Below are 22,147 nucleotides of genomic sequence, written 5' to 3'. Positions count from 1 at the left end.
AAATACACTTCAGTTTGCTTAATGAAAGGGCTGTAGATGTGAGACTGTGCACACACAGTATAGATCCATGATAGCTGATGTGTCCACAGGAGCCTGTGCCTGAGTCTGTGATTTTTCTAGATCAGCGTTTGACATCAATAATTTAGACAGACAACAGTCTCAGCGTGGCTTTTGTCTTGCGTGTGCAGGGAGGGAGCATGCAGGGCAGAGAGACAGAGGGATGAAGAGAAGTAATGAGAAAGAGATTCTAGGAAGAAGGTCAGGAATCATGTAGGTGTAAGACCAAAAGCAAGGCTCAGTGCAGTAGCTGTAGCTCAACTTAAATATTGTGAACATGTAATTATCTCCATGATGGGCAAATGTGTATGCATGCATATGTTGCTGTGGATGTTTGAATTAATGTGTATGTGTACTTACATCTTTAAATATATATAATAATTTTTTCTCAAAAGAACGGGCAGGCTAATAACTAGTTGTAACTGGCTTCATTACATCTATTTAATCCAATGTGAGTGAGTTATTATTTGTTAAATGTCTCACTAAATCCTGTGTTTAGCAAAAACAAAACAAAAACAAAGGGCAACCACTATTCAGAGTTTAGCACTCAGAATAATGGAGAAAGGATAATTCACCTTTAACTCACAAGACCTTGAGTGAAATGTTGTGATTTGTTAACTTAATAATAGGTCACATGTTTATTCTTTATCTATATTGAGGCTCATTCAGGACTGACTCAAATAAAAGCTGCAGTGTGAGCAAAACTTCCTAGATGACAGCTAAAGATAAAAACAACTGGACTGAAAGTTTATAATACCACACCTTCAGATAACCACCATAAAAATAGTGACACAAGAAGAAATATATTTCAGTTTGTGGCTGCATTTAATTCCTACAAAGAAAAAAGTTTAATGCAGTTGTATGTTTATTTATGTTTCTATTTTAAAATATCATTATTACATTCCTTGTAGAGAATTGCAGTCAAACTTTGCTGGTGGAAGCATTTTGATTCATTCTTTCCACAGTATTCTTCTTCATCCAAGAAATAAAAGACTAACAGGAAGTGTGACCCACACTATTCTCAATACCCATTTCCTACTCGTGGTCTGAGCAGACCATGCAGCTCGAGTTCCTCAGTTTTAATCCCACCCCTCAGCCATTGCATCATTCTACAAAAACAGGAAGTTAGAGCTCTTAACGTCTTGTTCTCTTACAGCTTGAGTGTGACAGAACTCCCAACTCTTGGATTTTTATGTGGACAACCCGTGAAGGGATATAAGGTGAGTACAAGCCAGATTTTTAATAACATAATGAGAACAAGACACACCAGAGAGATGTTGATGGAATGTGTGTGTTATGTGCTTGAACCTCTTAGTTACTGCTTTTACTCACTCTGACTGTATAAACAAGAACACAGTACAAGCAGTAATTGCAATGCAGTGTATACAAACAAATGTATACGTAGCTGCTTAACCACTTCAGTTATGTTTCATTACTTTTTTCTTTTTTTTTTTTACATAAATATAATAGATTTGAGGGTTGCAGTCTTAGCAGGAGATGGCGCTGCCGTGCCACGAGACTGTGGTCCGTGATGACTTGGAGGAAAAATGGAAGTTTCTTGGTCGTGGGGGATTTGGTTGTGTCTACAAGGCCAGGCACAAAGGATTGATGTTTGATGTGGCCATTAAGCTACTTAATGATGATGTTCGGTAAATTTATAAATATTCTGGAGGACTTATTTTAACTTAATTCATGCACAACCATGCATGGTAAATAGGAATTCAAGTAACACTTTGTCTTTTGCTTTCTCTCTACTTCAACCCTTATAAGGTGTTCCTCCAGCACCCTCGTGCCCAAGGAGAAAGAACTGTCTAAAGAGGTTAATCACATGGATCGGGCTTCCTGTGAGTATGTGCTGAGGGTTTATGGATTTTTTGAGGGAATTCCGCCAATTGATGGATTCTCCATGGTAAAGGGAATAGTCATGGAATACATGGACAGAGGATCACTTGAGACCCTGCTAGAGGAACTGTCTGGCCCTCCACCGTGGCCCCTGGCCTTCCGCTTGGCCCATGAAGTGGCTCTTGGCATGAACTTCCTCCATTCAAGGAAGCTTGTCCACCAGGACCTGAAAACAAGTAATGTACTGCTGACTGATGAATTTCATGCCAAGGTAGAGTGTCATTGACCTAAGCACTTGAGTTTATATGAAATAAAGCTTATTTGAAGCTTATTTAATTGTTTGTGTCTGTTTTTTTTCTCAGTAGCTATCAGACTTTGGTCTGTCCAGGGTTTCAATCAGTGCTAGTAACAGCAACAGAGAAACGACAGGAGAGGAAGGAGGCTCATACAAGTACATGCCTCCTGAGGCATTGCTTGATATTTCTTATGTACCTAGCCGTGCTTTTGACAGATACAGGTAAACATTCAAATCAATATTTTTAAATAGGAATACTGTATGGTTCAAAACTTGAACTGTTTGAACACGTTACTAAAAAGTCTTTTGTCTCTCTCGATCAGCTATGGCATCTTTCTCTGGTCTCTTTTTACTGGGAAAGAGCCCTATCCAAGTGCGTATAATTCAATTTTTATTGTCTTATAATTTTTTTGTTTGATAATCACTGTTTCCCTCATAATTCATCACTTTACAACCAAACAAAGCATGTTCATTTCATATGTATGTACACAAATTGTACATTTGTGTTTTTGCATGTTTTGATGCATTTCTTCGTTATATCACATGTACAACAGATGCTCAAAGGGATCTTGTGGAACACAAGGTTGGCAAGCAAGGGCAAAGACCCCCCTGCAATGCACTTAAACAGGAGACGGTAGAAGGGTTAGATGATCTAGTTAAACTCATGAACTCATGCTGGGACCAAGAACCGTCCAAGAGGCCAACATTTAAGGGTATGTATTCGTTATGGCGAATATACATAGGCTACTCACTGTCACCATAATAAAACATTTGCTACAAGATGAACTTGACGCTTACACCTGCCTTATTTCTGAAACCACAGTTCATTCATGCACTCTGTAATTTAAAATGAGACTTGGTTTATGTTTCAGAATGCCTTGAAGTTACTGAGATGGTTTTCTTAAACCACAAGGACAACGTTCGTGGTGCAGTCGATCAAGTCTTGGTACAAGTCATAAATTTCATGTCAGAAAATGAAAGTGCTGATTAATCATGAATTATAATTTATAGGAAAAACTTCTAATTGGTTTATTTCTTTCTGTTTCTTTCTCTGTGTGTGAGTGTGTGTGTGTGTGTGTGTGTGTGTGTGTGTGTGTGTGTGTGTGTGTGTATTTTTTCCCTCCTTATTTTAGTTTTCACAAAATCCAGATCGAATCAGAAGTGTGCCGCCCAGTATTCCTCGTCAGACACCAGGTAGACTCTTAAATACTGTCTGTGGGTTGGGTAAGTTCGATCTCATAAACGATAACCTTACTTTCCATTATAAAACATCATGCAGATGTTTCTTTCTCTTTTGTTTTCAGAACCGTCAGAGTCAGATGATACTGTGGATGGTATAACTGCAAGGTTTTCAACACAGGTATGCCAAATGCACTTTGATCATTGCCTCACTGGAACATGAAAAGAAACTATGTAACTTTATTTTTAAAAGTAATTTCATTGAGATCGAGTAGTAAACAAAGAAAAACAAGTCAGATTAGGATTTATGTTCAACTATTTAAATTTATATTTTCATATTTTTTAATATTTCCCTTAAACTGTTATCATACAATACATGTAATAGTTCACAGTATAGTAACTTTTTACTTTTGCCAACAGGAGTTGGACAGTGGTTGTAATGAAACAATGAGTGATAAGGATAAAGGTGAATATTTTTGTCACTGAACTGATGCATGAAAAGTTTTTTTGTTAACATTTCCTGTTTGTTGAAGAAAAGAAAAAATCAAACGAGTAGGCCTATGACTTTGGCATTTATGAAGGGTCACATTTATAATTTAATCATGCTTTTTATTTCATTCTTCTTCATTTTCAAACAGCAAAGTTTGTTGATGACAACAAGTTCAAGTTATTTGAAAAAGTCACAAAAGTAACGGCTATAATAGCGGAACTTGGCGACATGATCCACAGTGAACTCCACACAGATATCGCCGTTACACCGAAACCCCAGGAAAAAATGAGAATTCTTGTTGGAACTATATTACGTTCAAATGTGGAAAGCGTCACAGCTGCCTTCTACAATGCCCTCAAGAAACATGAGCCTGGACTAGTGAAGGAGCTCGGTACGATTTGCTCTTCTTAAAGCAGTCAAACATGGTTTCCTCCAATACAAGTTATTCAAATTTTTAATTTGTATTTCATTTCTTTCAGATGGATAATTCTAAAGCAGGACGTGTCAAGGATCTTGCTCATCTTTTATATACTGTATGTTTGTGTATATGTAATATGTCATTTGCTTTCCATTGTTGATATTATGAAGCTTGTTTCTTCCAGTGGGTGAGAGAGAGAGAGGGAGAGAGATAGAGAGAGACTATGTAAGAGGCTTTTCTGGTTCAATCCCTCAGTAACTGTCACAAGCAGTCAGTCAGTCAGTCACCTGCAGATGAAGGTGTCGAGGGCAACCTAGGCAACAAAGTTACTCTCCCGTCTCAGTTTAATGTACACGTTTGTTGTTCACTGTTCTCATGCTGAATAATGGTCCAAACAATGAACTGTTGAATACAAAAAATGTTGAATAAATCTAATATTGGATATAACCAACACTATTCTCCACTAAGCCTATTTTGTTATTTGCACAATGAGCTTTGGGAAGCCACTCTGTCATTCAGTTTAAAGTTTAAAGACTCAATTCCAACATGTTGCTTTTAAAGGTTATGCCTTCAGTCACACACTCAGAGACACTTGTGTGTATTTCTCTCTCTGTCCCAAAGGACCAAGACCTGCCACGTAACAGCATTCTGGGATTTGACCTTTGTTTCATTCAAAGCTCCGTCTCCTTGAGCGCTGCAAAAACACACACACACACACACACACACACACACACACACACACACACACCTTCACACCATGGTAATCCTCTGAGGGGAAAGTGTGTTTAAGTGTCATCTTGACCCATCCTTCTCTTCCTCAGTCCTACTGCCTCACTCCACCCTACACACCCATCTCACCCCACCCCATGCTGTATTAATGCTCCCAATCCTCTTTGTGGGAGAGTGACGTCTGCTACTGTCAGAAACAGAGTTAAGCTCAGCAGGCACCAGGAGAACGGAGTGGAGAGAAGCTCCCAGCCTTAGGGATAACCAAGCAGCACTGCATTCTGGTCCTCCAGGGGGAAGAAACTCTGCCGCCTAAGCAGGACCTGACTCTCATCCCCAGCGGCTGCTCATGCCTCCAGCTGGGGAAAATACAGCGAACTTTAAATTTGGTTTGTCAAGATAGTTGGCTTCATCAGCAGGTTAGCTAAATACTCCGCCGCCCTGCCAGAGGGCCTTGATGGCCTCTAAGGATGAGTGCTGAGAAGCTGGAATACAATCTCTTCCCTGGGCAAACAACATTGTTTTAAGAGACTTCTGTTGCTGCTGCTTCTGTGTTTTTAAGATTTTTGAAGAAAAAAAAAAACAACCCAGAAATCTTTCATCTTTTTCATGCAGGTGATCCTGTGAAATCTTGTCAGATCTTGGGAAATCTTCCATTTTTTGGTCATTTTGGTTTAACTGCTGTACTGGCAACAAAACAGATGGCAGGACAGCTTCCTCCCATGTCAGGTGTGTCTGAAAGGTGTGTGTGTGAACATGCACTCAAAGCATCGGGTGTTTATGAGTGCCTATAATTGAACAGCAATCTGAGTGTGCTGGTGTGTCTCTACTGGGAGCCGCTGGGGCTAATGTTTACTTGGAGTGTGAGGGTGTGATTTCGTTAATCTGTATAATACAAGTCAGAAGTGCTTGAACAGTGTGTGTGTGTGTGTGTGTGTGTGTGCATGTGAGGTGGTGGGGCCCTGTGGAGGTTGTAGCCCTGGATTTCCTCGAGATGGAGGGTCATGGTTATGACCGGTTTGGAGATGGGGAGAGGGACAATTACCAGATTGATTACCGGAGGATTGTAGGAGACATGGAACCAGCTCGGCCACGCATCTCAAACAGAGATGGGGAACAACCTCACCCCTATGGGGCCTATGCTCACACAACGCCACATGGACATGGGCATGAGACAGCAGCCCAGCGATACAGCGCTACACGAATCCAAGCTGGATATGAACCAGAAAGGTCAGTCTCACACTCACCACTGTGTATAGCCAGTAAGGTCATGACTTTTACAGCACTCCAGACCTTCTCTAGCCTTATAAATCATAAAAAATGTATCTTCACAAGAAACCAAGATGTTTTCTGATGTTTTCCTAGAAGCCTTGGCTGTGCACTTTTTCAAGTCCATTTATTAGCTACCTTGGCAGCCAACCAAATCCTCTTACTTACTGTACTGCCGTCATAAGTGTATAGAAGGAGTTTCCATTGACAAGGACAGATTCTTTTTGTTAGCATTTCCTGTCTTGACTCCAACATTTGTAATAGGATCTGGTTACAGCATGTGAAATAGAGGTCAAGAGAGAGAAGAGCAAAACAACATGCATGTTTTACACAAGGGATGAATATATCCAGCTATAAATAGCTGGCTAAATCAATGTTTGTTTGTTTTTCGGTGAGAACTGATTTGCTCATGATTTATGCACACTGCTTGCAATCACAGGAAGTATTAGTCTGACGATTCAGTTAAAATAGGCAATGACACGTTCATTAAATTATTCAAAATCTGTAAGAAGTACTACAACTAATGTCAATTCAAATCTAGAAGCTGGAAGTTAGTTCATGGTAGAAATACAAGTGTCATCTATTCATTGTTATATTGTTACACACTTACATGCGTGTGTTTTAATATTTCAGCATGGCAGACTACTTGATCAGTGGAGGCACAGGTTATGTTCCTGAAGATGGGTTAACAGCACAACAGCTCTTTGCCATCGGAGATGGACTAACATACAAGTGAGAAATGCTCATGAAAACACACACACAGACACACACACAGACATTTTAATGGTATTGCTTACACACTTACGCAGATGCGTGTGCACAAATGGTACAACATGCATGCACATACAGAAGCACACAGAATTATGCAATGTCTTCCATTAAATGTTCAGTAATATCAGTGATGACACATCTGCTTAGGTTTTATATGGAGGATTATAATGAGTAATATGACTTTCAAGGATGACTCTGAGTGGTGTCACAGTCATTAAAAGCAGGGTCTCTGTGTGTGTGTGTGTGTGTGTGTGTGTGTGTGTGCTTGTGGTGTGTTAATGGGAGATGAGTGTAGTTTCCTTAATGGAGGTTATATGCAGGGTTCATCAGTGCGCAGAGGATAAATACAGAACATTTCAGTGAGTTGAAAAGGCTGACAGATTATGTCTGCTCACTATGAGCTAAATGTAAAAAAAAAAACTACTGTTCACATACACCACGAAAGCTATATGATCCTCGTTTATGTAGTGACTTTCACTACTAATATTGATGATGAAATCAATTTATGTAATGCTTTTCCACTTCCAGCGTAAGATGTTCTCATGTTCTCTGACCACATGTGTCTCCTTTCTCTCTCCCCTCTCAGTGACTTTTTGATCCTCCCTGGTTTCATAGATTTTACCTCTGACGAGGTGGTGAGTATCACACTGTCCAGCCTATCACAGTCCACATATGCTGTTCCCAGGCTAGTGCACAGTACATTCTGGATTAATTTGTTCATAGATGATAGCACAAAGCATAATTTCTTTGGATAAACGTGAGCAGTCGCATTTGTCGTAGACGAAAGGGGTCACAGTAAGTTTTCTGCATGTAAGGTGTCTCTACTGTTGTAGTCATGCCAGTCCTTTGGGCTACAGACATACTCTTGTCCTCTAGTGTTCGTTGATATTCATGTTCCTCATAATAATTTGAAAGCACAGTTTGCTGTAATCCTTGTAATTAATCCTTCACCCTTTGTTATGTTCGTTAGTGAAGGGTGCTTGAGCACAGGGTTGTTTATTTGACTTGCTTTGTTTTTGTCTTTGCTCGCTCTGCTGGGACATTAAATTAATTTCATGCCTTGGTCACATGGGTTATTGCTGAAAAGCAGGTGTTCAAAACAGACGCACACCTGCGTCACCTAACACTCAGTAGGTGAAATCAGCGAGTCGGCCTCTAATGTGTCTAAACTGTGATGCCTTTGTGGTGCAGCTGTTTGTGAGGAAAGTAATGTCATGCTGATTTATCTCCCAGCATCCAAGCCCACACCTTTGGAGTAATTTAGAATGTGTTATAGCAGACCATTTAAGATGATATTTTAGACTTACTTTGCTTTACCTGCTTATCAGTGTTTAAGATGGTGTTTCTGTTTCCAAATGCACCACACTTTTAGGATCTAACCTCTGCACTGACAAGGAAGATCACCCTGAAGACACCTCTCATTTCATCTCCCATGGATACAGTCACAGAGTCATCCATGGCCATCGCCATGGCAGTGAGTACACAGCACTACCCTACACACACCATACGTAAATGTTCACTCAACTTAGCAACATCATGCTGCACAGTCTGTGGCAAGTACAGCAAAACCTTGTACCTTTGAATATTATTTAATATGGGGTTTTCTTCTTCTTTTTTTTGCCCCTCTATCCCTGATTGGCTGGTTTCAGCTAATGGGAGGGATTGGAATAATTCACCATAACTGTACAGCTGAGTTCCAGGCCAATGAGGTGCGCAAAGTCAAGGTAAGACTGACCAAGTCAACAAAGACATGAGTAAGTTATCTGTGACACTGAATGTCATTTTGAAAACACTCTACACTGAAACCTCCTAACCACTCAACATTTGTGTTTTTCAGAAATTTGAGCAAGGCTTTATTACAGACCCGGTGGTAATGAGTCCCCGACACACAGTGGGGGATGTGTTTGAGGCCAAGATACGCCATGGTTTCTCTGGGATCCCTGTTACGGAAACCGGCAAGATGGGTAGCAAGCTGGTTGGCATTGTCACCTCCAGAGACATAGACTTTCTGTCTGAGAAGGATCATGACAGACCCCTGGAAGAGGTGGGCATATAACTGATGTGTTTATATGTGCATGTGTAGGAGAACATGCAAGCAGTTACATGATGTCAAATAAGTCCAATCATTTGAACCTCTTTTTCATTCAGGCAATGACAAAAAGGGAAGATTTAGTTGTTGCACCAGCTGGAGTCACACTAAAGGAGGCTAACGACATACTGCAACGTAGCAAAAAAGGTAAATCTGTCAGAGAGGTCACACTACTGTAGAGGCAAAGTAATCATCAATTGAACTTAAATACAGACTGACATTTTTGCTCCTTTGTGCACTCATTTTACACTCTGACTCTTTTAGGTAAGCTCCCTATCGTAAATGACAGTGATGAGCTGGTTGCCATCATTGCCAGGACAGACTTGAAGAAGAATAGAGATTATCCCTTGGCCTCCAAGGACTCCCGCAAGCAGCTGCTGTGTGGAGCTGCCATCGGTACGAGAGAGGATGACAAATACAGACTGGACCTCCTAATGCAGGCTGGGGTGGATGTGGTAGTCCTGGTAGGTTTTAACTGAGGAATGATCTAGTTTTTTTTTTTTTAATCTATGATTGCATTCTGGATGTAATAGCACACAATGTTCCTATTTATTGCTTTAACTCAACTTAAAACCTGTAATGCATTTTATTGGTGCTTCATCTTTTTCAAGTATTTCAACTATTTTATCGACAGGACTCCTCCCAGGGAAACTCAGTGTATCAAATCAACATGATAAACTACATCAAACAGAAATACCCTGAACTACAGGTTGTTGGAGGAAACGGTGAGCTCATCTTCTTTCTTCTCGGCTTTCTTCTGCATTTGTGGAGCCAAAACTACCTCTTTACTATCTCCTCCTCATTCAGCTTTTTTCTGTGTCTCTGTCTCTCTCTAGTGGTGACAGCTGCTCAGGCCAAAAACCTCATAGATGCAGGCGTGGATGCCCTGAGGGTGGGCATGGGGTGTGGCTCTATCTGTATCACCCAGGAAGGTATGATAAAGAGTGCAGCACTGTGAACATCTACTGTCTTTAAATTACATTTTTTTGTGTGTGTGACTAATACTTATTTTACTCATGTTCCTCAGTGATGGCATGCGGACGGCCCCAAGGAACATCAGTGTACAAGGTTGCAGAGTATGCACGACGTTTTGGAGTGCCAGTAATCGCTGATGGAGGCATTCAGACTGTTGGCCATGTGGTGAAGGCTCTGGCCCTGGGAGCATCTACAGGTATTTTCCTGATTCCTCAAGAAGTATTAAATTTTCATGCTATACATTTGGAACAGTCACTAGACACTTCCGTGAAATTACATATGAGGCACGGGTCTGAAGGATGCATGACTTGATCATTGGCAGTTCTGGTCATTTAACTATGTGTCTTTTAACAAATAGGCAAATTTTTCAAAATAAAATCAAAGCTTTGTAAAATCTAGTTGTAGTCTTTTTGCCCTCGCCTGTTTTCCTTTGCAACCAGCATCACTTCCTCCCACTTTTTTTGTCTGTATTTCTGCCTTCAGTTATGATGGGGTCGTTGCTCGCGGCAACCACCGAAGCTCCAGGAGAATATTTCTTTTCAGATGGTGTGCGTCTGAAGAAGTACAGAGGAATGGGTTCCCTGGATGCCATGGAGAAAAATAATAGTCAGAAACGCTACTTCAGGTGGTGTTGCTGTATAAACACTTATTCTGGAAAAATCTACAGTCAGAGGATGTCACTGTGACACATGTAGGCCTATCTCTTACTCTGTGTGAATGGTTCTGTGTTTCTGTGTGTCCAGTGAGGGGGATAAGGTAAAGGTGGCTCAAGGCGTCTCAGGCTCAGTACAAGATAAAGGCTCCATCCACAAGTTTGTTCCTTACCTCATCGCTGGTATCCAACACGGCTGTCAGGACATAGGAGCCAAGAGTTTGTCTATTTTACGGTAAGTGGGAAATTGTGTGTGTTTCTTTGTGTTTACTGTAAGTTTATCTTGTGTAAGGGCTTTTGGCTCAGTGTGAGCTGTGTGTCTTTGTCCCAGGTCGATGATGTACTCCGGAGAGCTGAAGTTTGAGAAGAGAACCATGTCTGCTCAAATGGAGGGAGGAGTTCATGGCCTCCACTCGTAAGTCTGACTTCTGACGCTACGGTGACCTTTCCCCCACCTCTACAACTCCTTCGTACTCCATGTGTCTCTTTTTTGTGATCCTTATTTCTCCTGTCTAAATATTATAGCGGGAGTGATGGTTTGAGGACGTCTGTCATCATCTGTTTCCTCTTGTTGTCTAAGCTTCACTTGTATTCAGTCCCTTTGTCAGAAACCTTTTTCTTGTCAAATAATTTACCTGTGCTTAGCAGCATCAAATTGTCTTCTCTCTTCCTCTTTTCTTACCCATGCTATCATATTAGATATTCTTTTGTGCCATGTAAGTACAACCAAGCGGTCGTCACACTGCCATCCTTCTTTGGTTGATTCATCTCCATTCAAGTCACAGACAGACATCAAAACACAGAAAATGCTAATACTTTACGTTTTTCTATTCCAAATGTAGTTATGAGAAGCGGCTTTACTGAGGCGGGAGGAAGAGGAAATGCTCGATCAGGACCCAACGTCCCGACCCCAGCAGCTATGAGCAGATGTACCGGGCGCATGTGACCAAACTACAAACACAAAGCTATTGTTGCCGTAAAACATCCACTCTAAAATCTGACACCTCTTGTTTGTGTCCTCTTCTGCTTCTCCTGTTTGTTCTCATTTCTGATCCCTTCCAGGATAGACAAAACAACAAACTTTAATCCGAGCAGGACGTCCAAAGGAGAGCCAAAGAGTTACGCAACTGCACATGAACTCTTTGGCTGTCTTTCTGTGGCCAAGGTGTAGTGAGGCTAATGTAATTAACTACTCTGCTGATCCCTTTCAACAAGCAAATGCAGTGACTACTTTGGGATAAGCTGACCTAATGAGAGGCCCATTTCCCCGTTGGCCTCCGAATTGGACCCTGATAGAGAAGAGTATACACCTGTATATACAATGTAAAGCTTGCAGAGTTGCAGTCTTTTATTTCCAAGCTCATTTAATATGCCACATAAGATACTTAATTCTATATTTTAGTTACATAAAAAAAAGACAACAAAAAGCACCATATCTTTGACATAATGTTTTGAATATTTTACATTTTATTTTATTAAAAGAGGAAAGAAACATAAATGTTTAACACATTTAAGATAGTTCTTTGCTGATGTTAAAAGCAGGCTGCACAATTGTAAAATAATCTTAAATTTTATGTAGCCATGGTCATATTTTCTAGCCTGCGACCTTGCATAAAGCTTACTGAGTCAAGAGTAAACATGTTGTACACACAGGACAGTTATGGTTTCATTGTCTTCTTACTGCACTTGATAGTTTTTGTGGTGGCAATTTCAATGTCATTTCTCTATCTCTGAAAAAGTGGTTGTTACAATGATGGATGCTCTACTCTGATCAACCTGCATGAAATGTGCTGCACTGTTGCAGAAGGGAGGCTAGGCATCAGCCTTAACTCACACAAGTTTGTAGGAAGGAGCGCCTTACAGGAGCAACCACATGTATTCTCACTCAGGATTACCCTCTGTTCATTTTATTTGGAGGAGGAAACACTAGACAACAAACGGTTTCAGTGACGACACAGGAGAGTATCCATGCTTTACTTTACTATTATCTGATTATAATCCATTTACTAGTATCTGATTATAATTACATACATTATCCCCATATTCATAATACAAATGAGTCTTGACATTTTATGACCTTCCATAATTTCATTTTGCAAAACTACATTGTTAATTATATGGCTATCAACTGTACATAATATATAATACAGATAGTTATGTGTCTTTTTTCAGGCTCAGTATTAAATAAATTAAATGGTGAGTCATTGACATAGGGCTAGATTTATTTCTTTGTAGAATGATAGACAAAAAGATTATTCCAGTTTTAAAATATGATTTCTTCTTTTTCTAGAAGGTTCACATCTTTGGTATTATATATTGCTCTATGATAAACACTGGATCTGAATTACGCAATAACTTCCAACCAAATAAATGAGCTATTGTACTATTTGTCTATCATTCACACTAAGGCTTCAGAATTATATTTACTGTAAATAGTATTACATGAATAAAGATAATTTTGACAACATTTTTTGTCCTATCTCCAGAAAATTGTGTTAATACCACTTGAGGTCAATATTGTAAAAATATAGTAAATGTAATTTTGTAAAAATTAAAAAACAATACCACTCAAATGGTTGGCTAAGCAAGCAACACAAACTCATCCTGTGTAAATATGATTTTTCCTCAAATTTCCATGTTCATTGCACCACACTAAGAGAACATATTATCCTGTGTGAAAACTACTAAATACCTAAATGTCTTTTCCTATGATGGAGTATAAGTTTACCAACTCTGTTCACTTAATGGACATCAAGGTACTGATCATGTGATGGCAAAAACATTATGCTTCACTGTCACAAACAGACTGTAGTTTCTAGCTCCCTCTCACAATGAGATTTTAATATTTCTTCATATTGTTTACCAATGTACATGAAATTGTGTCTGAGGTGATACTATCACAAATGGAAAGAGGTCAAATGGAATTATCACATTATATGTTAATGAGCATGTTTTACTTTTTCTTTTGCGGAAAACACAGAAGTACATCAACAGTGTTAAATTAAACTTTTTTTGAATCCATATTGTTTGTCCAAAGGGATATGAAGAACGTTTTTCTTCATATTCCTTTCATAGACTTTTGGAGTTTCTTTTTGCAGGACAGCTTCAATGTCAAAAAGCTCAACATGTCAGTTATACAAATATTACACCTCCTGAAATGGAATGAGCACAGATTTAGATTTGAAATTTTACAACAATATTTTAAGGGCATAAGTTGCTGAAAACATTGTGACAAAGTCAGCAGAGACTAAGTTGGGTCTACATATTGCATCAATAATGTCCATTGTCCTTTCATTAGTTAGGTAATTATTTCACCTGTATGACTTTTATGATGTACAATTTAAATCACAATCAGATTCTGCTATTTCCTGCTACAATGTCGGTTGCATTCCACTCACAGCTGGACTTCCTACAATTCAATGGTGTCACTGCAAACACTCAGAGCATCAATTTGTCTGCACACGTTGACAAACTCTGCCTGTACAGCCAGATCCCATTCCAGCTGTTTGCTTTCACTCAGGTGTTTAGTCCCTGCCAGTCGGCCAGAACCCTGGATGTCCTGGGAGGCCAAGCTCAGGGTTCGGTAACGCCTGTGGTAAGACAGGTGGGGAATTGCTCGTGGAAGACTGTGCTGAGCAAAGCTTTGCCCTCTGTTGGCCCAGGAATGTGAGCGCAGCTTTCCTGTCACCTTAGGATTGCTGCACAGACCCTGGGTTGATCCAGAAACACTATCTTTCCAGTCCCATTGCTCTGGTGTCTTGCTGTGAGATGTCAAAGAGCCTGGCTGTGGCTGGGAAGATCTAGAACTAGGCAGGGCTTTCTCTTGATCCATGTCTCCACAGGAAGAGGTTCGGAATAAAGCATTTTCCACAGAACTGGGACCTTGCTTTGATGTACCTTGGCTAGGAGAACTCAAGGAATGGCTTGAAGAAGCATGGAACAGCCTTGGCAAACCAAAAATACTGTGCGAGAACAGGGACTCACTGAACAGAGCCTGGTCAATACTGCGAGACAAGTCTATGGGAGATGGGGGCCGCAGGTCCACAGTAGAGTCAGTCTCTAGACCTAAGCTATCCAGTGAAGATAGCTCAGACTCAACTGCATTTTTAGGCTTATGAGGTGGGCTTGGGGGTGTAGGTAGAGGTAGTATAGTAGTCCGTGTTTGGCTGGATTTTGGGAGACAATCTAGCCCATTTCCAGGAGGATCCACAATTGAACAAAGAGGAAGAGCCTCTGACTGTCCCTTACTGATGACATCACAGACCACCAGCTTTTCTTGCTTACCTTGGGACCAGGAATCAAGTGAAGAGAGAACAGGAGAGTTTGCGCCTCCATGAGAGGGAAGGGTTAGCCCTCGTGAAGGGGAGCTGCAGGAGAGGCGGGACCAGGATCCTGGCCGAGGGTGAGTTATGGTCTTGATCGAGGAGTTGTTGTGACAGAATAGAGGGTGTGTGCCAATGAGAGACAAACCTAGACACACCCCAATCTCGCAGAGTCTGCAGCCTACTTGGTAGCCCCACCAGGACCAGGGCTGGAACCCATATCCATCAACACCACCTAAACCAAGGGCATGCAGGATCCCATAAAGCTGTAGACCCCCACACCCTAACAAACACAATGAAGCTCCTACTCCAGCTCCTGCTGCCCTGTGCCAGTCTTCCACTTTGGCAAAGGGGCAATTTGCAGGTCGCATCACTTCAGGAGATCCTCCAGTCTCTCCATTGTCATTCAGCCTGTAGATGTGTTTTGTGTCGACTCTTATTAAGCAATAGAAGATGAGGTAGGAGCATGAGAGAAAGATGGTTAGAAACACAAACAGACCATGAGGAGAGATCAGGATCATGGTGGGGAGGCTGTGGAAGAGCTGGAGCAGGCCAACACACCCTAAAGAGACTCCGAAATGTAACAGGGACACACACAGTAACAGGCGAGGTTTGGGCAAGGCTGAAAATGAGGTGGAAATAGCAAGTGGGAGTGAAAGACGCATGCGTGAGCGCAATGAAAGAAGGAGGAAGGCCAGGGAGAAGGCTGAGATCAAACAGGGAAAGGGTAACTCAGAGAGCATCAGAGAGCCCAGAGGGGGGAGACGGTCTTGGTGACTATAAGCATCATAGAGCAAACAGAAAGCTTGGATCCCTGCAAATGCTAGGAGGAACAAGTGCAAGAGGGTGAAGTAGGGGATTCCTGGGGGACACCGCAAGGGAAGGCCTAACAGACAGACCACAGAGATTAGGCTGAACACAGTGAAGACAGACCCTAGGCCATAGATATGAGCTTCCCATGCAAATCCCCATGTGGCAAGGGCAGAGTTCCAGTCCGAATACAGAGGGACGTAAAGACCAGGGCTGAGAGCCAGAGAGGGGCGCAGGGACTCGTCGGGAGTAAAATCGTCTGGGTAGGTGGGAGTCCAGGACTGGTTTGTTGTTTTGCAGGGTGTTGCAGATGTGTCCATGTTACCATCAATCAAGAGTGTGCTACTGGTCTTTGAGACAGGCAGGCCATTGTGCCTGGAGTCATCTGTAAAACAAGTAAAGTAAAATAACATGTTACCAATGTATTTGTTGTGTCAACAGGTAACCAAAAGGTAAAAAATATATCATAGGTGAAAGTTTTTAACTGACCGAGCTAGCACACTAAAATAACATGCTGAATATGCTAAACTTTACCTGCAGAACATCAGCAAAATACAGCCTTACTTTATTACCAGTGTGGCTCTTGCTATTATAGTCTTGCAATTTTAATAGGAATTTCCTAGCAATTTTAATAATGATGGTATAAATGTAACAACATAACGATCTTAACAATGAATACAGGCCAAAATAAATTATATTCACAGTCTTTATTGTCCAAAAAGAGAGCATGGTGGAATCTGTCGTGTGTGTGAAGTTAATCCATAATAAAACAGAGCAGGCTCGTAACTGGGAATCTCTAACTAGGTCACAGAGAGTGGGAGCATGAGCACGTGGTGTGTGTGTGTGTGTGTGTGCGTGTGTGTGTTTGTGTGTGTGTGTGTGTGGGTTTTCCTGTAAGAGAGACAGAGATGTGTGTTGATTAGCCAGTATTGACCTCATTGCTGCTTTCATTTTGTGTGGCTATTACAAAGCATGATGAAAAGGTGTTATTCTATCTTTAATGTTGCATTCTTTCAGCAAGAATCTGCAGATGATGACCATTTATATGTGACCGTGTGATTGTGTCACTCAATAAATAATGTAAGCATCTCATTCTCTAAGTGAAATAACCTCCAGAGTAAACTGTGTGAAGCAGTGGGAACACACTGGTTATAAATGGAATGCGTCCTATTTGTGGTCCTCCATTAGTCATTGAGTGATTGTGTTGATGCAGAAGCAGCAAACAAGCAATGAAACAAACATGAGATTGTCTCTGTAGTCACTTCAAAATCTACAAAAAAAATAAATCATCTTGATGTGACACAAGTACCATTTGGTAGTTACTTAACAAATTGGCTGTTAGACTGAAAATTGTCCCTAGTATGAAATTCATAGGCAGATTGAGGAATGGTCATTTGTCACATATTTCTGTCAAAGCCCTCCTCCCCCTATGTGCTTGTGGACACAACACATCATTTACTTTGACAAGTGAGTGTTATTGTGTGTGTGTGTGTGTGTGTGTGTGTGTGTGTGTGTGTGTGTGTGTGTGTGTGTGTGTGTGTGTGCATGCGTGCGTGTGTGTGTGTGTCTGTGTGTGTAGTAAATACTGCATGTTCAGGTGTGCACCACATTGAATCATTGAATGTGGGTAATGGACACTGGTTGCAATGGGAATGAAGAGTTTCTACATTAACAAGAGAGTGGAGGACTGAGTTGGAGAATCTATGATAAAAGGACTGAGAGCACAAAATGAGGGAGAGAGGGTCGGGGAAGAGGGAGGGAAATATTTTTGAGGAGTGAAAGCTTGAGGGAGTGAGGTGATGCAAACCATCCTGTGAATGTAAAACAAGTGCCTCTGCCAGTGGAATGCATATCACAAACACTGCAGTCACACATCCACTTGGAGTCTTTTATTTTGGATATTTAATGAGGACGACACTATAAATCCTACCATTCACAACACAACAGGCCATATATGACGAGTGTTCACTGTGATTTGTGTCAGGTTAGAAAAATAAAGAATGATGGCTTTAGGAGGGACTCTTACCTTTTTCTGCCTCCATGCTAACAGCTCCTCTGTGTACAACACGGTCAGTAATATCAACCAATCCATCTCCAGTCTCTTTCACTGGGACAGTCCCCTCCTGTGTCTTTCCCTGTGTGGTAACAGAAAGGTCCGTGGTCCATGCCCAGCTGCTAGTGGCAATGGGCTGAGTGGTGTGCTCAGGGCTGGGCCCAGGTCCAGCAGACAGCGGTGAAGTTGAGTCCTGGTCTGGTCCGTCTGATGGAAGTGAGCCAGACAGAAGAAAAGGTAAGTGGCTATCAGTTGTCTTGTGTTGTGAGGCCGGGAAAGTTAGCTGATTCTTTCCAGTCTGTGTAGAATTCAATATAGAGCCAGTGCTGGTCTCAGCTGGCTGATACTTGACTGTTTGTTCCTGGGTAGGTTGAGGCGGTACTGCTCCTGATGAAGACCTTATTGGTTGTTTACTTTCCTTAGAGGTAGCATCTTCTGTAGCACTATCTGTGGGTCTGGATAGGAAAAGTCCCTTCTCATTGGGATTCACAAGAGATGCCTCTGTGCTCTCTTGTAAATCAGTGTACTCCCCGATCACACCTTGTCTATCTGATTCCTCAGATGACAATAAGGGCCAACTCACAGGTAGACCCAGGAAGTCAACATTCTCGGGTCCAAACAGGGGATTCACCGGAGCTAAACCAGATCCATGCACTCTCTGTGACGGCTGTGTGAGATGCTGCACGGCCGTGTCTGTGTCTAGCTGTTGTGTTTCCTTGACATTTTCTCCAGTTAAGGCTGTGACATGAAGTGAGAGAGGCAATGAGAGGGGGAGGAGAAGATAAAGATTCCACAGAGAAAGCATGGTGAGGGTCCGTAAACTCCACCGCAAAGTCACATGCTGTATGTTTGTGGTGTTTTTGTCCAATCACATGTTTGACAGGTCTCTAAAGTCAGGTCTCCAAGTATATTATGCTTAATACGCCTGGGAGATAAAGGAGAGAGGAGTCACTTACAAGACACAATCAGTGTAAACACTCATCAAATACTGTGTATTGTTAGGATATCTGCAATAAATAGCATTGGTCTCTGCATGTGGAGTACTAAAGAGCAAATACTGTATATGAAAAGCATTCCAGTGAGGTACATGTAAATAGCCTACACCTTTACCCTATAAAGTCCTGTGACATACACACAGTACAAACATTAGTGTCAGTGATAGAGCTACCTAATGACAGCGCATGAAGAGACATTAATTGCTCTTTTTCCCATAGCCAGTCTCGTTTCAGCATTCTTACCTCATCAACAGCCCACTCTGCTGCAGCCTCTTTAAACATATATGCCGCTCTGTGTTGCTGCATGCCTGCAGTCTCTCTCTGCGTAGCACTCTGTGTCCTTTCATACTCACTGTGCTGTGCCCCTCTTCTCTTCATCAGACATTCGACACATGGGACAGACCCCACCTCCTCTTGACAACCCCCGCTGTCCCACACTTTGCCGCTGCGCTGATCTGACAGTGTGTTTGGCTGTTTGCACAATCCCATTCTCCTAAATCGGAGGCATCATCCACCCCACACTGAGTATCATCGCTTTTGTCGTTGCATAGGAACCCCTTCTACTGTCTCTCTTCCACACATGTACTCACACACATCCCTCTGGTGTTTATGATGTACAGTATGTATAAGAGAAGAAGAGAAGAGAAGAGACGAGAAGAGAAGAGAAGAGAAGAGAAGAGAAGAGAAGAGAAGAGAAGAGAAGAGAAGAGAAGAGAAGAGAAGAGAAGAATATGTTGTAGGGACATAGAAAGGCTCATCAACCAACAGGCAGACATTACCCTGCACTAAACTAACCAATGCTACAGATCAATACATGCCACTGAGTGTAATTTACAACTGATGCTGTGCCCTTCCTCTTAATAGCCATCACATCAGCAGCTCTGTTTGAAACATGTCACAGCAATGGATGAAGCTGAATTTCTCTTTTATAGCATACATGCATAATGCATGATAGTGGTTACTTGTGTGTGTATGTACATACAGCACCTCCTATGAACCTAGCTCATGCACTTTTTAGCAAAGCATTGTTAAACTGTGACCTTGTTGCCATGCCAATTATTGAGGCAAGAGCCATGTGTGATCTCTCTCTGATGATGCCCTGTTACTATAGCTTTCTTTATTTTCCTCCTTCCAATGTTATCAGACATGTTCCTGTGTTCTGTTTTTACCCAATGGGGGAAATCTAGTAGCCTCATGGCCTAATTCAATTCCCAAGGATGGTTCTAAAATAGACACTGATCCACATACCTTTGGATGCATTTAGAGCCAGAGAGTTTAAAGCACAGCCACACATTGTATTCTTTCTCTGGCTGATGTAAGGATCTGAAAAGTTCTGTTTTAAACTCTCCATTGACTACTACTGTTGAATTAGCAGGGCACAGGGATTTTTAGGCCAGGTTTATTGTTGTGTGGGCATTCTGCCAAATGCACATTGATTTTTCTTCTGTCCAACAAAAAATGAGATAAATAGGGATCAAACTGCTGTCCAAACAAATCTGCCAAACATATATTTAGCTCAAAACACAAAGAGATGAAGACATACACGCTGAATCTGTATGCCAAGAATAATGTTGGCTGTGACAGCAAATACCACAGCCAATAATGAAGAGAGCAGTTTACAAACTGTCAGCTGAATTCTACCTTGCCTCTGCACAGGCTGCTGCTTGCAGGATAAAAAACAAAAACGAAAAAAACTTGCTTAAATCAATGAGATTCAGATTTCACATAAGACAGTGAAGGCTATTTCATTAGACAGTCAGTCAGTGGTGAAGATAGCAACTTCCCGAGGGGTGTGAATAACCCGCTGTCTGATGAGGATACAGGAAAGCACCAACCCAGCCGTAACTAAAGGGACTGGAAACGGACAATGACAGGCCAAACATATGAGCTCAGTGAGGGACATGGCCAAATTATTGCCGCCTCACACTTGCTATCCTAACTCATTGGGCAACTGGTTTCTGTTTAGACAAGTCATCCTCCAACAAGACAAAGTCAGCAGGGACTGGGGTCCAGCTGGGAATGTGGACAATCAGGACAAGACACAGAAACAAAGCTGCACAAGCAAAGAGGAGGATAAAAGCAAGCAATGACCCTGGTTAGGATAATGGATGTAGATGAGATAATTTTTAAAAAATATGTAATTTTTGTATGTTGAGCTCCTAATAAGCATGTCCATACAAGCATGATCATAAAATGTCCAACAAAGGAGGTCATAGTGATCAGGGTAAATGTTAAGGTTATCCATGGTTAACATTATCATAATAATGTACCGGTAACCCAAGTCTGGCTGATTTGTCAACATGATGACAATGTTCCACATTTAGAAACAAATCTTTGATTCTATCCTCAAATTTGCACATTTTCTTAATCTGTTTGTTCCTCCACCATTAGAAATACACATATGTCTTTGGATATTATGTGGAGGGAAAACTTCATATAATTGTCCTTTTGGCATTTAGTGACTTGATGGCAGATACTATAGTATCGACTTTGTAACAAATAATTAATGACACTGTAAATGTTGGTCTGTATACAATATACTACAATGCCATACCAATACAACACCATTATATTAAAGGATATGAATGTGCACTACATAAATATCATTATTATATATAAAGATGTTACTGTAATATCTATGGACAATCTAAAATCATGACACCACAAACAACAGGGCCTATGATAAAGCCCCTATAAACACATCAGAGTCGAGTCACCATTTTCACCATAGATAGATAGATAGATAGATAGATAGATAGATAGATAGTTCGTTCACGGGCAGTCTGTTACCAAAAGGGGGCAGCAGTTCGCCTGAGATGCAAATAAGGTCAAAACACCCATGAAGAAGAATTGCAAGCTCGGAGAGGACAAGTCTATGTAAATACATTTCATAACGACTGTTGACAGAGGACTTATGTCCAACGATGTGTTAGCATCACTGGCATTAAACCAACACCTGGTTAGTAACTTAAGTAAGGGGCTTCAGATATAATTTTATAGTTACGAACACTTTTAAAATTGACGTAATGTACAGTTAAAGGCTTGTTTTTCTGCGTTAGCGTTGTGTTCGTATGTGTTATCTCTTAAAAAAGTAGCAGAGATACAGTTAATGTTGGGTTTATAACATTCAGATTCATTCATTTATTCATTCATTTATTCTTGTCCCTTGTTTCCTTTTTTTCTGCAGGCACACACCCCCCCCCC

The 22,147-nt window shown here is 41.2% G+C and overlaps 3 protein-coding genes across 6 annotated transcripts; 2 read left to right on the top strand and 1 right to left on the bottom strand.

Moving 5' to 3' along the window:
• Window positions 1–1,148: 1,148 nt before the first annotated feature.
• On the top strand, window positions 1,149–4,732 carry LOC111653316 (receptor-interacting serine/threonine-protein kinase 3-like). 3 transcript variants are annotated; one of them, XM_023403848.2, is made up of 12 exons: window positions 1,149–1,277; window positions 1,528–1,706; window positions 1,828–2,170; window positions 2,265–2,416; window positions 2,518–2,567; window positions 2,749–2,907; window positions 3,067–3,140; window positions 3,328–3,418; window positions 3,499–3,554; window positions 3,794–3,839; window positions 4,012–4,254; window positions 4,343–4,732. In XM_023403848.2, the coding sequence occupies exons 2-12, from the start codon at window positions 1,555–1,557 to the stop codon at window positions 4,348–4,350; spliced, it is 1,374 nt and encodes a 457-aa protein (XP_023259616.1). In that variant the 5' UTR covers window positions 1,149–1,277; window positions 1,528–1,554; the 3' UTR covers window positions 4,351–4,732. The 3 variants fall into 3 exon arrangements, with proteins under 3 accessions (XP_023259616.1, XP_023259617.2, XP_087029515.1); XM_023403849.2 differs by lacking the exon at window positions 4,343–4,732 and having other exon boundaries at window positions 3,328–3,388; window positions 4,012–4,289; XM_087173389.1 differs by lacking the exon at window positions 4,343–4,732 and having other exon boundaries at window positions 4,012–4,289.
• A 468-nt stretch (window positions 4,733–5,200) lies between these two features.
• On the top strand, window positions 5,201–12,418 carry impdh1a (IMP (inosine 5'-monophosphate) dehydrogenase 1a). 2 transcript variants are annotated; one of them, XM_023403973.2, is made up of 16 exons: window positions 5,203–6,237; window positions 6,910–7,008; window positions 7,634–7,682; window positions 8,420–8,521; window positions 8,697–8,771; window positions 8,885–9,091; window positions 9,196–9,283; window positions 9,401–9,600; window positions 9,771–9,861; window positions 9,973–10,068; window positions 10,164–10,307; window positions 10,595–10,736; window positions 10,855–10,998; window positions 11,095–11,178; window positions 11,463–11,479; window positions 11,606–12,418. In XM_023403973.2, exons 1-16 carry the CDS (start codon window positions 6,002–6,004, stop codon window positions 11,707–11,709), a joined length of 1,878 nt encoding a protein of 625 aa, XP_023259741.1. In that variant the 5' UTR covers window positions 5,203–6,001; the 3' UTR covers window positions 11,710–12,418. The 2 variants fall into 2 exon arrangements, with proteins under 2 accessions (XP_023259742.1, XP_023259741.1); XM_023403974.2 differs by lacking the exon at window positions 11,463–11,479 and having other exon boundaries at window positions 5,201–6,237; window positions 11,606–11,710.
• A 193-nt stretch (window positions 12,419–12,611) lies between these two features.
• Window positions 12,612–18,862, bottom strand: prrt4a (proline rich transmembrane protein 4a). The gene is made up of 2 exons (XM_023403972.2): window positions 17,922–18,862; window positions 12,612–16,280 (listed from the first exon to the last, which is right to left on the bottom strand). The coding sequence occupies exons 1-2, from the start codon at window positions 18,751–18,753 to the stop codon at window positions 14,173–14,175; spliced, it is 2,940 nt and encodes a 979-aa protein (XP_023259740.1). The 5' UTR covers window positions 18,754–18,862; the 3' UTR covers window positions 12,612–14,172.
• Window positions 18,863–22,147: the final 3,285 nt, after the last annotated feature.

This window comes from Seriola lalandi, unplaced genomic scaffold (assembly GCF_002814215.2).
Source record: "Seriola lalandi dorsalis isolate HSWRI2012SDOR001 ecotype SW California unplaced genomic scaffold, Sedor1 jcf7180002054188, whole genome shotgun sequence".
Lineage (NCBI taxonomy): Eukaryota > Metazoa > Chordata > Actinopteri > Carangiformes > Carangidae > Seriola > Seriola lalandi.
The sequence above is the reverse complement of the archived record's forward strand: the minus strand, read 5'-3'. Positions and strand labels throughout refer to the sequence as shown.

What these genes read in the sequence shown, in the direction of transcription:
- LOC111653316 (XM_087173389.1), top strand. Translation starts at nt 1,555, where the DNA reads ATGGCGCTGCCGTGCCACGAGACTGTGGTCCGTGATGACTTGGAGGAA. An exon ending in CTGATGAATTTCATGCCAAG is followed by an intron (nt 2,171 to 2,264) that starts GTAGAGTGTCAT and finishes TTTTCTCAGTAG; the next exon opens with CTATCAGACTTTGGTCTGTC. An exon ending in CTGCAAGGTTTTCAACACAG is followed by an intron (nt 3,555 to 3,793) that starts GTATGCCAAATG and finishes TTTTGCCAACAG; the next exon opens with GAGTTGGACAGTGGTTGTAA.
- impdh1a (XM_023403973.2), top strand. Translation starts at nt 6,002, where the DNA reads ATGGAGGGTCATGGTTATGACCGGTTTGGAGATGGGGAGAGGGACAAT. An exon ending in ATTTTACCTCTGACGAGGTG is followed by an intron (nt 7,683 to 8,419) that starts GTGAGTATCACA and finishes CCACACTTTTAG; the next exon opens with GATCTAACCTCTGCACTGAC. An exon ending in CCATGGCCATCGCCATGGCA is followed by an intron (nt 8,522 to 8,696) that starts GTGAGTACACAG and finishes GGCTGGTTTCAG; the next exon opens with CTAATGGGAGGGATTGGAAT.
- prrt4a (XM_023403972.2), bottom strand. Translation starts at nt 18,753, where the DNA reads ATGCTTTCTCTGTGGAATCTTTATCTTCTCCTCCCCCTCTCATTGCCT. An exon ending in TAGCATGGAGGCAGAAAAAG is followed by an intron (nt 16,281 to 17,921) that starts GTAAGAGTCCCT and finishes CTTGTTTTACAG; the next exon opens with ATGACTCCAGGCACAATGGC.